Below are 15,211 nucleotides of genomic sequence, written 5' to 3'. Positions count from 1 at the left end.
ATGCGAACAATTATCTTAACCGGATGATAACTCAACAATGCTTACAATAAAAGACCGATTGCTAAGAGACGCTAAAATCCTTTCTCCGAAGAATTCCTTATGCGACAGCAAACCAAAATTTCACTTCATCAAGAACTACGTCATTAAAGTTATGATGCCGTACGACTGCGTAACCTCGACAATCATATGTTGGATATGATGATAATACCGATACCAGCTCGATTTACTTTGCGAGAACAGAGAGAGACAGCCCGTTCACCATTGTTAAACCCAAATAGTAACTCAGCGTCGTCTAGGCCCCCACGTGGCCCTTAATCTTCGCTGGTACACTTTCCTCACGACCGAATCTTATTTATCCCTAGTTAGCCCTTGCAGCTTACAGGCCAATCACGTCAACAACTCACTCAGATTACACGGCAGACTCAGGTTGATTGAATTAATTAATTTTCTTTAATAATGACCTCGGCAATAATTTTTTCAACACCGAAAAACACAAATCTCAAGCAAACTCGTGGCACGATCGAGAATGACGGCAAGTCGTTATTTCTTTTTCAGTTTCTGTTTTAGTGCCTGCACTATCTATCAGGTGGCCGCTTGGTCACCATCATTGAGTACATTTCCACGCCAAACTCGACTACGTTTTACTAACTGTACCGTCTATAAGGTGGTGGCACTCTTGTCATCTTAAGAATATTTTCCCAGCCGGACTCGGCTAACGTTTTAACTTCACATAAATTAGTTATTTGCCGCTGCCTTGCAAGTATTGCTACCATGTAGCAAAATTTCGCTGTAAGCTGGTACTTGTGATGTCCTTCAACACTTAGCAGCCTAAAACCGTCCTTTAACACGTCCCTGGTCTCGTCAAATTGAACTAAACGGTTTACTCCGTATATTCTCACTCTGGCCATTTGACCATATTTTAAATGTCAAATTACTCGTTTGCATCGAACAATGGGCAATCAGCTACCAACAACCCGTCCAAATACTTCGGACTTGGCTTGGGTATAATCCGGTTGTCGTTCCTCAGTCTCGGTACTTATTGTCAATTATTAAATCGGCTACCTGCTATCCGGTAGTCATTTCTCAGGTTTAGTACTTTTCATCCATTAGCGGCATGGCTTTTATCACTCGCAGTGGTTCCCCCTTTGTCAGTAAACGAGTTTTCTCCACTCACCCGCAATTTACTAACTGAATAGTTAAAACCATCAATAAGTCTCACTTACAGCTAGTATTATTACTATGATTATAATTGATTAGAGAATTGAGCCTCGGATCCTACTCGTCCAGGAGTGCCAACCTAATACGTTTAAATTTAATAATACAGATAGACGTCATAACCTGCAAGTGACCAGTCAACAACAACAAATGATAATATACTCTCATTATAGAGTATTAAATTGAATAAATTAATGGAAAGAATACGAATTAATCAAAGTATTAGCGACCACGTGTCGGCGTCGTCGGATTTTTCTACGTGTTACAATATATATAAACTTTCGAACCAATGGTATTTTTGGAAAATTCTCGATGAATTAGGATAAATTATGAAATTTACTAAAAATGGCGAACTTGAAAATAACGATTGTTCTTGAAAACGGCAAAAATTTCATGGAGCTTATCATCTAAAATTTCTTTGCATTTTTTTTCTGTAAAGTACATTGAAAAAAAAAAAAAATTATACCTATTCGAAAACATAAAAGCCTATTTTTTAAAAAATTCACAGCTTTTCTTGGGTTGGGTAAAAAAATTTGAAAATTTACACTCGGTATCCAACTCCTGAAACTTGTCCTTAACGTGGGCCCAATATGAGACCTCCTGTATAAGACTACTCTTACTCACACACACAAATTATCTGTACTCCAAAACCCTAATGCTCGTAAACATTTCATACACGAACCGTACTTAGATCCATGTTAAACACCTAAGCGTAACCATAAACGCACATACTCAATACTTATCTCCAGACATACTTGTACATACAGTTACCAGAAGATCATCACTTACACCATACTAACTCATCACCTGTACTCTACCGCTTACTCACTCTCACTATCGGTGTAGTTGTGACTGTTGCAAAATATAACCTGGTGGACCATTAAAGTCAATAAATGTAATTAAGTTTGATGTCCTACAATATTATTTGGACTCTGTAATTAATTTGTGACTTTATAACCGCACAATTACAAAGTATAAAATTTCATTTAAACCCTCTTAGCATAACGTGTTTAAGCTCTTATATTCTTGACATACTTGTAGCTAACGGAAAAATATATTTTGTAGGTTGCTTGGATGCTGTTCGATAAAAGTGCTATTTTGACAGTACATAATCATGTTATTACTAGAAATCCAAGAATATCTGTAACTCATGACAAACATCGAACATGGTATTTACATATTAATAATGTTCATGAAGACGACAAAGGAAAATATATGTGTCAAATCAATACTGCAACAGCCAAAACTCAATACGGTTATTTGGATGTAGTTGGTAAGTAATTTATAATGCAACATTTTTTCACTAGATTTAGTTTTTTTTTTCGTGATTTGGATAACTAAAATTAAGATAACTTTTTATAAGAAAAACGAAATTCGCATTAAAGCATTAGATTGTGAATGGGCTTGTTAGGTATTGTGATCTATTTTTCAAAAAAAAAAAAAAAAAATTATTGAAACTGGTTTTATACAATTCTAACCAAACGGTTGGGTATAACTATATCTAACTCTGCCGGTAAAATCTAAAACAGCTCACTAGTTTCTAAATCCTTCAGTTTAAAATCATAATTGTACAAACAAATTCAAGCTCTTCAACCTCAAAATAATCCCGGCAACGGGTAGCCCTGCAGGACAGCCCCAAAACTTCCCACTATTTTCGAGTTCAAGACGCTTGGAAACACAATTGTGAATAATTGAATTCTTCGAACCTGAAGATACTCCTGACAGCAATTGTTTTTTATGAGCTTTTCAAGATTTATTTCAAGAACTTTTGAAATTTATGTTTTGACTATTTCTTCCAATAATTTGACAGCTTTGAAATTTTTAATGAAATCTAGAAATGTTGGGAATATGGTTTCTTATTCCACATAACTTAAGCATTTCCCATTATAATTCAATTTCGTCAGTTGTATTTTATTGTGAAGAAAATAACCTGTAAATTTCACAGCTATTTTATATTTTAAAAGGATTTCTTTCATCACTTATGATGTTTCAAACGTACCTGTACGTCCTATAATTATGACTGGTCTTGCCATCGTAATAGAAATTACAATTATGATCATATTAATTTAATTTTCTATATACTTTGTTTACGTGAAGATTAGTTTGGTACATTACCTATATAATGTTTTGTCAAATCAACTATCTGAAGTTCTCTCTCGAAAATAGTCGTTGTCTTTTTGTTACCCTCCCTCTTAGAAAGCAAGCCTAATTTCATATCATGACTATACACTAACATGAATCACAAGATATGTATGTATGAAACTTTTTATATAGATTAATTGGAAAATCTACCTTCCATTTCGGCTGCCGAATGGCCTTTTTTTTTGCAATTTAATATTTTTTTAAAAATAATTACTAACAAGGTAATCCTGATAAGGATTTGATGAGGATATCCTGGTAAAGACCTGATAAGGCAATCCTGATAAGGGCGCGATGAGGATATCCTGGTGAGGTCCTGTTAAAGCAATCCCGATAAGGACCTCATGGGTCTTATGCGTTACATCCATATCAGGGTACCCTGATCGGGACCTTATTTGAAATAAGGTTAACCCGATAACGACCTTGTCAGGCCCTTATGAAAAATTCTAGTCGGGACATTCCAGACAAAAAGTAAGACAAAATACGAGACAAAATGCAAGACAAAAAATAAGACAACATTCAAGACAATAAATAAGACATTATTCAAGACAAAAAGTAAAACAGCATTCAAGACAAAAAGTAAGACAACATTCAAGACAAAATGTCAGACAACATTCAAGACAAAAAGTAAGAAAACATTCAAGACAAAAAGTAAGACAGCATTCAAGACAAAAAGTAAGACAAAATACACGACACAATTCATCAAAAAAAGTAAGACATCATTCAAGTCAAAAAGTTAGACTAAATACAAGACAAAAAAGAAAACGAAATCCGAGACAGAAAGTAAAACGAAATTCAGGACAAAAGTAAGAGAAAATTCATGTCATAAACTCAGATTAAATTTGACAAAATTGTAGATTTACTATGAGTCGATTATCACCATGAAGAGTCAGACAAAATTTGAGCTCGAAAATAAGATATTGCATACTTAAAAATTCTTAGCACTAATTAAAGTATTCATATTGATTATAATATTATTCATGTTCTGGACGTGCTGGTGAGGCCTCATTAGAGTGATGATAGAACCCCGGTGAGCCCAGCTCGTCGATTATTTTATAATTTATTTTTCGCGAATTTTCAATTTATTTTTGCGGACTCCGACTTCTTTTTGTGTTTTTGAGCACTCAGGATTGTAGGGCAGGCTGCAACTGCTAACAAGCGCTCGCCCCTGGCTGATAATAGTGTTATGGACAGCTCATGGTGTAGGTGAAAATATTGGGGTGCTTAGTGGCACCCAAAAATAAAAGGTTAGATTAATTATAAATTAATGTTAGGTTCATTTTATCAGTAATGGAGTGTAGAAGTAGGCTTTGTCACTGCATAGTTATATATTCAAACTTTATACAGTGTTTCCTTATGGAAACACTTCCGAGGCAGTCCAATTCTCGTTTTTGTATGTTAAATTTGAGAGTGATAAAACGTTCTTTTCTTATTTTAAGGCAAGGTCAGCGCGTCCTATCGCTCAACGTTGGGCAGATATTGCTCAAGTTCTGATGATTCCAAAAGATATTTCCGACCTTGTTGATGATCATCTTTCCTGTTTATTTTGTACAGTTAACAGGGGTTCGCACTTTTTTCTCTATTACACTCAAGTCCACGAACGGTACTATCTTTGTTGCACTTGTGCAGTAAATGGAAACTTTGACCGAGTTTTTCTCTTAAACAAACGAATGTTATCAAACAATTAAAGCGCACTTCGCTAGATTAGACAGTCATGCATCAAAGTGCGGTCTGTGTTTTCTATTAAGAGATTTTGTTTCCGAAAAAAACCCAGCCGAAAACATCTGATAACCCCTGTTAATCTCAATCACGTTACTGAAGCGCATGTACCACGACATCATTTCTCTTACCTTTAACAAGTAAACATAATTTTACGAGCTGCTGACTCCGACCCTAGTAAAGACGTCAAATTAGAATGTTCGACTTAGATACATGCGTCTTACTACTAATTATTGCTCCATTTATTCCTAACACTTTAGGTATCCCTCGTATTGTCCATTGTGCAGAAATTCCTAGGGGCAATGCACAAAGAATCGTTAATTTTGTAGAGCAAGCCTTAACGAAGCTCTGGTCAGATGGAATTAAACGGCAAAAAGTACTGTTTTTCGTTTCCGATGCAGCACCATATATGATGGCAGCAGGACGGTCAGTGTAAGCCGATCATCATTGCTTGTTCATGCATCATGTCTAGCTCATGGTTTACATCGTGTCACTGAAGAGATTCGATGGACTTACAGACTCGCTAATGTTATTGCTCAAAAAAAGCTGTTTTCTTGAAGTCTCCAAGAAGGAAACATTTATTTTACTAAGTAGCACCAAGAATCCCTCTAACCTTTAATCCTACAGTTACGCGATGAAGAGAGTGGTTGAAAGCAGCTTCTTATTACCATGATAACATTTTAGAAGTTCAAGCGGTCATTCAACGATTGGAACAAGTTGCAGCCATAATCAATTAAGCTCATGAAATGTGAAAAGGAGCTGATTTTCGTGATCAATTTGATTTCATTCATGATCATTATGAATGCGTTACGAAAATATAACACAACTAGAGGATTGGAGAATGTCGCTTCTGCACTCTGTCCAAACCATTACCATGTCACTACATCAATACAAGGTGATAAAGTCATTAATAATACTGGATTTTCGACGCATTTAGTCGTTATATGTCAAATTTTACAAGGAGTGCCAATCCAAAATATTCCAAATGGGTAGATCGTGACTGCCCAAAAGCCACTGATGTCTAACATGTTGCTTGAGTGTCGCTAGCGCATAACATGTCGCCATAACATTCAATTGTCATCTAGATTTTATTCAAGTCACTGGACCACGCACCAATAAACAAATTATTGTTGTCATCCACTTTATCTTAACTATAATCTAAATAGGATCTTATCCTCGTCCCCGATCATGCACTCTTGAAACAATCGGAATTTTTTGTAGCCCGATGAGACTCAGTTGATATTTTGCACTTACAGCTAGAAAAATCAAAGTCAACTTAGTCAGAAGAGTATAATTATTGGGCTTATTAAGTTTAATGGAACTTTCAAATAGATATAAACAATTAAGTTTATTGCTAATACTTGATAGCTTGTAGTTATTGATAATAGAATAATAATAATGATAAGTTTATTAAATGATCGTGTGACAAAGTCCTTTAACGTCCAAAAGACAAAACACACAAAGCGCGTGCGGACAATTTGATTGTATTAGACAGTCGATCAAAAGTAGTAAAGCAACAATGAAGAAAACTACAAAATTGATATGAAATAAGAGAACTGGTCTTTTAGTTAATAATGGCAAAAGTACAAGAGAAAATATATAAAGAAGTAATTGATTAATTAATGTTCTAATTTTATTTTTTAATTAAACGGTTCACTTTCTCCTTTTTTTGAAGTTTTAAATTGCCAAGAAAAAGAGTTACACATCGATTGAATGCAACTTCAGATAATTGTTTAGTTGGAGCAGTTTTCCTCGACACATATTCTGGAAGAAAAAAAATTAAAGAACAAATATATAGGGTATTTTTCACTTGATTAAATTACTTATAAAATAAAATTATAAGGAAAATTACTTTTAACACATTTAAGGACATTTTTTGGCACAGCTTTTCCATTTCTGCCTTTTAATGTCATGTGCTCCAAATTTTTGCGCCCAACTAACTTCAAGAGCAGTAGAGTAACCATTCTTCTCGGCTTGTTCATATATTTTTTTTCAGAGAGTCAAGAAATTGAGTTCGAACCAAGATGTTGCTTCCTTGAACGAGTTCCGTCTTAGAATTTCTCACAACGTCGTTATCCTCATTACCATAATCATCACTATCATCATCATCACCATCATCATCACGATCGTCATCATCATCATAATTATCATGATTATCATCATGATCAACATCATTATCATCATGACCATCATCATCATTATCATCATGATCAACATCATTATCATCATGATTATCATCATTATCATCATGATCATCATCATGACCACGATTATCATCATCATGACCATGATCATCATCATTATCATCATGACCATGATCATCATCATTATCGTCATGACCATGATCATCATCATCGGTATCATCACGGTCACCATCATGAGCATGCTCATCATAATTATTATCATGATCATCATCATCACGATCATCATCATCATCAGTGTTTGAATTTTTCATATTTAATTTATAATGATAATAAAAAAAAGGTGTTGCTTCAAGGCATCTTATTCAACTACTAAATTAAATTTAGGGGTAAATTAATTGAATGATAATCAAAAATAACTGAATTTTGGACACAAATCCATCCCTATTTATTTCTAATGCTTCACAGTGTCTGGTAAAAAAATTCTATAAAATTCAGTATTTTTTATAGTTATGAGTCATAACTTATGACAATGTTAATAAATAAAGTCGTTGCTTCAAGGCATCTTATTCAACTGTTAAGTTAAATTTAGGGATAAATCTATTGAATAATAATTAAAAGATTGTGTAAAATATTAACTTAAAAACTACATTAAATATTTAGTTTGCTGGATCGGGATGGTGAAAGAAATAAAAATTCACTTATTTGGTGTATTGTCCATATTTAATAAAAATAATCACAGATAATAGCATAGAGTACAAGAGTCGATCACGAGTGTTATTAGAGCACTTATTGAACATTATCCGATTGCATTTGAGTTTAATTGAGTTTTATATAAATTGCATGGCACCGTACACATGAACATTATATTATATACATATAGAGCGTAGTTGAAGATCGAGTTTGTTGAGTTTAATGAATACGAGTTTATAAATTTACACGGCACCATACTCGTAAATTAATTTACACAAAAGAGCGCAATAAAGAATAAATTATTAACAATTAATGATTTACAACTATCATCAATAGTTCGAGTATACATTTTAGTCACAATTAAATTTAATTCGCGACACAGAGTACGAGTAAGAAGAGAAAAAATATAAGAAGCGTAACGAGCCGAGTCTGAACGTATAATAATTACTTTGCAGTCACAAATAAAATTTGATATTGATTTTTAAGATTAAGATTACTGGATGACTGAATGATGACATCAGTCACACCAGTTGACATCATGTCCAAGTAAATAATTAATCGATGAGTAATGAAAGTAAATGTAATTAAGAATAATTATTCGTGGCTGCAAAGTCACGTGATTGCGAGTATATGTATATATATATATATTAGGGTGGTCCTTATTTTGGACATTTTCGAATTTTTATGCTCCCAGAGGCTTATGTGGTTCGAAATAAATAAAAAAAAATACCGTGAAAGTTTCAGGTCTCTATCTCAATTTTAACCCGTGCCGCACAGCGATGTAAGTTCCCCATTTGAATAACATGGGGTTTTAGGCATTGAACGATTAATTTTTTATTCCGGCCAAAGTAATAGTTCGAAAAATTTGAAACTTGTTGGACTTTATCCTTATAATAGTAGCTATTCCTCAGAATTTTTACAGATTTTTAGCAACTATAATTTTGGAGGTACAGCAAGTTAAAAAAAAAAAAAAAAAAAATTTTTTATTTTCATCTGAAATTTTTTTTTAAATTACTTTGCATCCTTTTAGTATGATTAAACTTCTGGAATACAACATCTACGATTAAAAACAAATGCAGTTAATTGAAAAATAACAAAATTTTATTTATTTAACTATACAAATAATTAATTTTGCTCATAACTATCCACTATCGTACATTTTCGAGCATCTGGAATGTTTTTTTTCAATTCTGACATAAGTTGAATGATGAACTGTTTTTGGGTTTCGTTTTTAGTCAGAATGTTACTATATTCTTCCATTAATTTTACTGTCCTCTCTGCTATATCGTTAACAACATTTAGGTTTTTAACTAACGCCAATCCTTTGTTATAATCATCATTTAAATACCATTGTGATGGATCAATCTTTAAAAAATCGCAATTTATTTCGAATCTTCTAAAGAAATTATAAGATTGAGATGATACAAAAGAATCGATGTTAAGATTATATAATGTATGTATATCTTTTAACTGTATACGTTTCGGACAATCCTGTTCATTATCAATGGTATTTAACATAACGACCATCTCTCTCTTTATTTCATCTGATAATTTTTCATCAAAAAAGGCCATCGCAGCAGACTCGGCATTCAAATACCGGAGATGGTTGCTAAATTTTTTTAATGCTGCTTCAGATATTTTAGCATTTACTGATTTGTAGTCACAAAGTTTTTTTATAAACTGCAAATCATGGTTTGGAGCTGCAGTCGCTAGAGGACATGTGAACCATGCTTGGACATAGATTAATACAATAAAAATACAGACTTGAGATAATGATTTCACTAATTTTGATGTCAAATTTAATTGTTTTCGGAACAAAAAAATTTTTAAAGTGTAAATAGCCTTTGACATCCATCTAGCATGGTGCGTAGCACCTGGCTTTCTAAATTTAATGCCTTTACGAGGAATTTCACCTATAAATATTTGAACCAACAGCAAGAGTTCTTCATAATCATCTCTAGGTTGCGTCATTTCTAATTGATTTTGCACGAATAAATTAATCTCATCAATTTTGTCGTGTATAACTGTGCGGACATCTTCATCTTCCATACCAGTATCATATTGGCTTTGATTTATATTTAACCATTCATTTTGAAAATTTTTAAACAGAGGAACAGTTGGACCCGTTGTTGGGGATAATTTATTCAAGTCGAAAACAGCTCTCAATATCAGTTCAAAAATATGATGTCGACACGGTAAGTATAACAGATTTTTTTCCAGTGATTGTTCCAATAAGACGGCCGCACCTGATAAATGTCCCAAATTTGAATATGTCGTATCACAACAGACCGCTTTAATCGAAGTATTTAATCCCCAATCAGCAATAACTTCATAAATAGCGTCAGCTTGAGTTTTCCCTTGTCCATCATCAAGTTCTGGTACGCCTAAAATTTTTTCTACGTTTCCACAGCTTATTACAACTGGTAGTCTTTCTGCCATTTTACCACTCATCACATTTTTTATCATTTTGCTATCCCAGTGTAAAACACTCGCTGTTAAGTTTACACCTGTAAATGCCTGTTTAAGATTTTGCATTTTCTTTTCACGTATTTCTTCTCGATATCGACGAATAGATGATCTGTTTAATATAAGTGAATCTAATTCAATGTTTAATGCCACAGCAACAGCACCTATTAAATAGACAGCGTTTCGATCACTGATTTTGCATCGATCTAATGATAGCACTAAATTATCATTCAAAATATTTATTTTTCCTCGAGCTCGTTTTGGCTCTGATGGACCAGCATCTTCATTAAACTCGAAGTTAGAATGTGAAGACAGTGACTTTTGGCTTAAAGGATTCGTTCCTGCACTTTCACCGCTTGACACTAATTCAACGATATCGTCTGAAAACAATATTTTGCATTTTAAAAGTTGAATAATTTTTTTATTACGTATTTTTTAGCTAAAACAAATGTCAATTAACCTTACCTAAACGCCGTTTTTCTTGTTCACTTTTCATAAGTCGTTTTTGGTGTATTTCTTCCGCTAACTTTCCTTCCATTTCATCATATTCCGATTCAATATTAGCAATATATCCAACTCTACCATCCTTTCTCTGGTCACATAGGAACATTAGTTTATTCTTATCGACCATTTTAATTACATCTTTATGAGAAATATCAAATAAATTTTTCAATGATACTATAAAATCTTGCTCTTTTTGCTTAGTCGATTCTCTTTTCATACTTTTTTGTATGTTGCGATATTCATTATAAAGCTTAAATAATTTTTCAACACAATGATCATTTCTCTGGGTTGGCAGCTGTGCTTTTTGCCAAAAAATCTTTATTTCACTTATTGTTGCCACTGCAGCATTTCGTGCATCCAATTTCAACACTCGCGTTTGATAAAAAAATGATCTTAAAGCTTGCAATTTAGATGGGAGCTTATTTCCAAGAATTTGAGTATCAAGATCACCAATCAAATAAAGGTTCTGTCGCAATATCATTCGTGACGACATGTTGGTATATAATAACAAATATCAATATTAATCGAATCAAATAGTTAAATCATGCTGCAATTTACAAATGACATCACAACAAAATCTATTTTAGGGTTACATAGTTTACATGAATAGCAATTTGTGCTAGAGTAACAGTTTTATGAAAATACGGTAGATGTTGTTACTGGTATAAAAACCCGGCAAAATTAAAAAATTATTGATATCAAATGATAAATTTGATGGGAGGCATTGTTGGATATAGTTTTTTTTGCTTACACACTGATTTATTTATGCTATTTAATTACAATATAAGGTTGCAAAGTAATTTAAAAAAAAATTTCAGATGAAAATAAAAATTTTTTTTTTTTTTTTTTTCTTTAACTTGCTGTACCTCCAAAATTATAGTTGCTAAAAATCTGTAAAAATTCTGAGGAATAGCTACTATTATAAGGATAAAGTCCACCAAGTTTCAAATTTTTCGAACTATTACTTTGGCCGGAATAAAAAATTAATCGTTCAATGCCTAAAACCCCATGTTATTTAAATGGGGAACTTACATCGCTGTGCGGCACGGGTTAAAATTGAGATAGAGACCTGAAACTTTCACGATATTTTTTTTTATTTATTTCGAACCACATAAGCCTCTGGGAGCATAAAAATTCGAAAATGTCCAAAATAAGGACCACCCTAATATATATATAGCCGGCAGGTTATTTTGACACGTGGTCAACACAAAAATGATCACAGATTTTATAAATTAAATTGAGAATGTAAATAAAAAATATAGATGAATAATAATACCTGATGAGTTTGCGAGTGGTAATCAAATTAAATTAATTAACGAAGCACGATAATTAGCAAGATGTAATTGGAAATTATAATAAACTTGTTGCACGTGGTGTTCTATAACATGTGTTGTAGAATAATGCCAGTTGCCGCGTAGCTGGCTATCGAGTTGAAATTCCGAGTATCAGAGGGCGCGTCGATAGCAGCACCTCTGGTATAGTAGAGCGTAGAGTTGTCAAGTGTTCTGGCGCGAACATTTGAAATTTATGCAACAGATTGTAAATTTAATAGGTAATTATCGAATAAATTCGATTTTTTTTAATAAGTTAAAAAATAAAATGAGCTGTTTAATAATTTTTTTGTGCTTCTTCTTAAAATTCCTTCTAAAAATTGTAATGAGTGTACTTATTACATTAATTTGTGATTGTGGTCTCAATACAATAAGTGTTCCACACATGTGCAAAACTTAAGGTGTCTTGCAAACCTGTCTAGCTGAACTCAGTATCTCCAGGTGAGGGTAAGCCCCGTACTGGACTACACAGTATTAAAATATGAAGAGAGAATTCTTATACCTAAACTTGTCAGGAAGGTTGCGATAAATTAGTTTAATATACCAAATTTAAATATAAAACAGTGGCATTTATTGAAACGAAGCCGCTTTACACATAATTAATGAAAGATGAACAATAACCAAAATGAATAATGAAACTGACTCGATTAATTTATTAATAACAAATTTGACTCGACTAATTTAATTAACGACTCGACTACTTTAACAAATAACGACTCCTCAATTAATAAAATATTATTTAACAAATAAATAGTTAACCCGACAATAAAACAAACGAGTTCACTTACTCCAACAATCTCCAATCTTAACCAGTCCTTCACTCCAAAGATCCTTTTCCTCCAAGACCAAAACCAGACCCAGTCCTTCCTTCCAAGTCCACCAAACCATTCCAATCCTTTCCCATCAATCAGATCCAATCCACAATAAATATTATATAAATAACCGTTTAAATAAACTCAAATTAACTTAATAAAAGGAATAAGCTTCCACGAGCCGTGGGCTTATATGCTCTTGGCCCTTAATCAAATGAGAACGGCTAGCAGCACGTGTGTAGTAGTAGATGTTAGTGGCAGCAGTAGTAGTAGTAGTAGTTGTAGTCGGGAAAACGTCCGTCCACGATGGTTGCTACGAGCTAAGAGACCGATAGCTCGTCGTCTCTGGCCCTCGTACCTCTCCACTCAGGTTGGCCAACCCCTAAAACCAAAAGTCGGGACTTGACCGTAGCGACCCCTGCGCTTCAGTGACTGTATTTTCTTCAGTTGTTGACAGTTGTTGAAGAAGGAGGGCGGATCTTTTGGCGTGAGTCGAAATTTAATTTAAAATGTAATGTAGAAGGATCCCACCCCGTTACAAAATAAAAAGAAAAGTTGTAATTTCGTTCATTCTTGACCCAATTATAGGCTTTTGACAAGTATGTTTATCACATTTTTTTCGAAATTATCAATTTTTTAATTTTCAATGAATTTATAAGAAATATAGTAGAACTAAGTTTATTTCTTTTGTTATTCCTATTCATTTTTATTAGTAGCTATTTTCAATTTCGTTAAAGTCAATTAATACCTATCTGTCATTTCTGTTCTGCATTATTTTCTGAGAATAATTATAATTTAAAATTCAATCGTTACTTCATAACTCTTTCACTAGTAAATGTTATATTTTATAAAAGCGAATTGAGTAACTGTTTAGTGACTTAAATCAATAGATCTATTTTCGTAATTTTTGCCAAAAACAAAAAAGTAATGGGAGACTACTCATCGCGAGAGTATTCAAACATGATACTTTTTTATGGCAGAGCAAATTGTAACGCTAATGAAGCTGTCCGTCTCTACCGTGCGCGATATCCTAATGCTCGACATCCAAGTGCTCGCATTATTCTTGGTGCTTTTGTGCGTCTTACGGAAACCGGCAGCGTCTTACCAAACCATCGTTTAGCTGGGGTACCAAGACGGGTTCGAAATCCTGAAAATGAAGAGAGAATCATAAGACTCATTGAAGAAGATCCTGAAATCGGCATTCGAGGTGTAAGGGCGCGCAGCGGATTATCGTATGGCACTGTTCAGCGTACGATAAGCTCAGAAAATTTCCATGCCTACCATTACACTCGGGTCAATGCACTGCAACCAGAAGATTACCCTGTTAGCTTGGATTTTCGTCGGCGGCTGTTGAACATGTATGAACATGACCCACAAATATTAAATAATATTTTGTGGACTGATGAGTGCACTTTCCAGCGTGGAGGTTTTTGGAACTCAAAAAATTTTTATTGGTACGCTCGAGAGAATCCTCATCAAACAGCTGGAAGAGGTCATCAGCGTAGATTTTCCATGAATATGTGGACAGGATTATACATGGCAGGTCCATGTTTGGTATGTTTATTTCAACTTCAGTAAATATTTGATGTATCGATTGGATAGTTACTCATGAAATATGCTCTGTGGCTTCTCAATTTGTATTTGCAGGTTGGACCTTTCCAATTTCAAGAAAATCTGGATCAAAATACCTACACGGATATTTTGGACCGCTGCTTGCATCGTATATGTTTGCGATCTGGTATAACTCAACAGCAGTATGATCAAATGTGGTTCCAGCAAGATGGCGCACCAGCCCACACCTCTGGGGGAGTACAAGCCTGGCTTTGGGCTCATTTTCCCAATCGGTACATTGGTCGAGGAGGAATTTTAGATTGGCCACCACGATCACCTGATTTAAACCCGCTTGATTTCTTTTTATGGGGCTACTTGAAATCTAAAATGTATCGTCATGCTATTGACAATGAAATGACACTCCAGCAGCGATTTCAAGAAGCTTTGGAGACAGTTACACTTGAGATGATGGCTAATTGCCATCGCAGCTTGTTGCAACGTCTCCGAACGTGTGTTGAACAAGAAGGTGGCTACGTTGAAAATTTAATACATTGAAAACTGTTTCATTGAATAAAATCGTTTTTGAGTTATAACTAAATTAAAAACTATTGTAATAGAAAGTGTTTTTACTCTATCTTTT

At 33.8% G+C, this 15,211-nt stretch overlaps 1 protein-coding gene across 1 annotated transcript in view; it reads left to right on the top strand.

Annotated features, from left to right (window-relative positions):
• Positions 1-2,284: 2,284 nt before the first annotated feature.
• LOC130666166 (lachesin-like) overlaps positions 2,285-15,211 on the top strand; it is an 853,034-nt gene continuing 840,107 nt past the window's right edge. The window contains exon 1 of the mRNA XM_057466969.1: positions 2,285-2,488. Coding sequence (XP_057322952.1) covers positions 2,290-2,488 — 199 coding nt within the window. The 5' untranslated portion in view covers positions 2,285-2,289. The remainder of the gene's footprint in view (positions 2,489-15,211) is intronic.

Source organism: Microplitis mediator, chromosome 3, assembly GCF_029852145.1.
Source record: "Microplitis mediator isolate UGA2020A chromosome 3, iyMicMedi2.1, whole genome shotgun sequence".
NCBI classification, from domain to species: Eukaryota; Metazoa; Arthropoda; class Insecta; order Hymenoptera; family Braconidae; genus Microplitis; species Microplitis mediator.
Note: the sequence above shows the minus strand (reverse complement) of the source record. Positions and strands in the feature narration are given on the sequence as shown.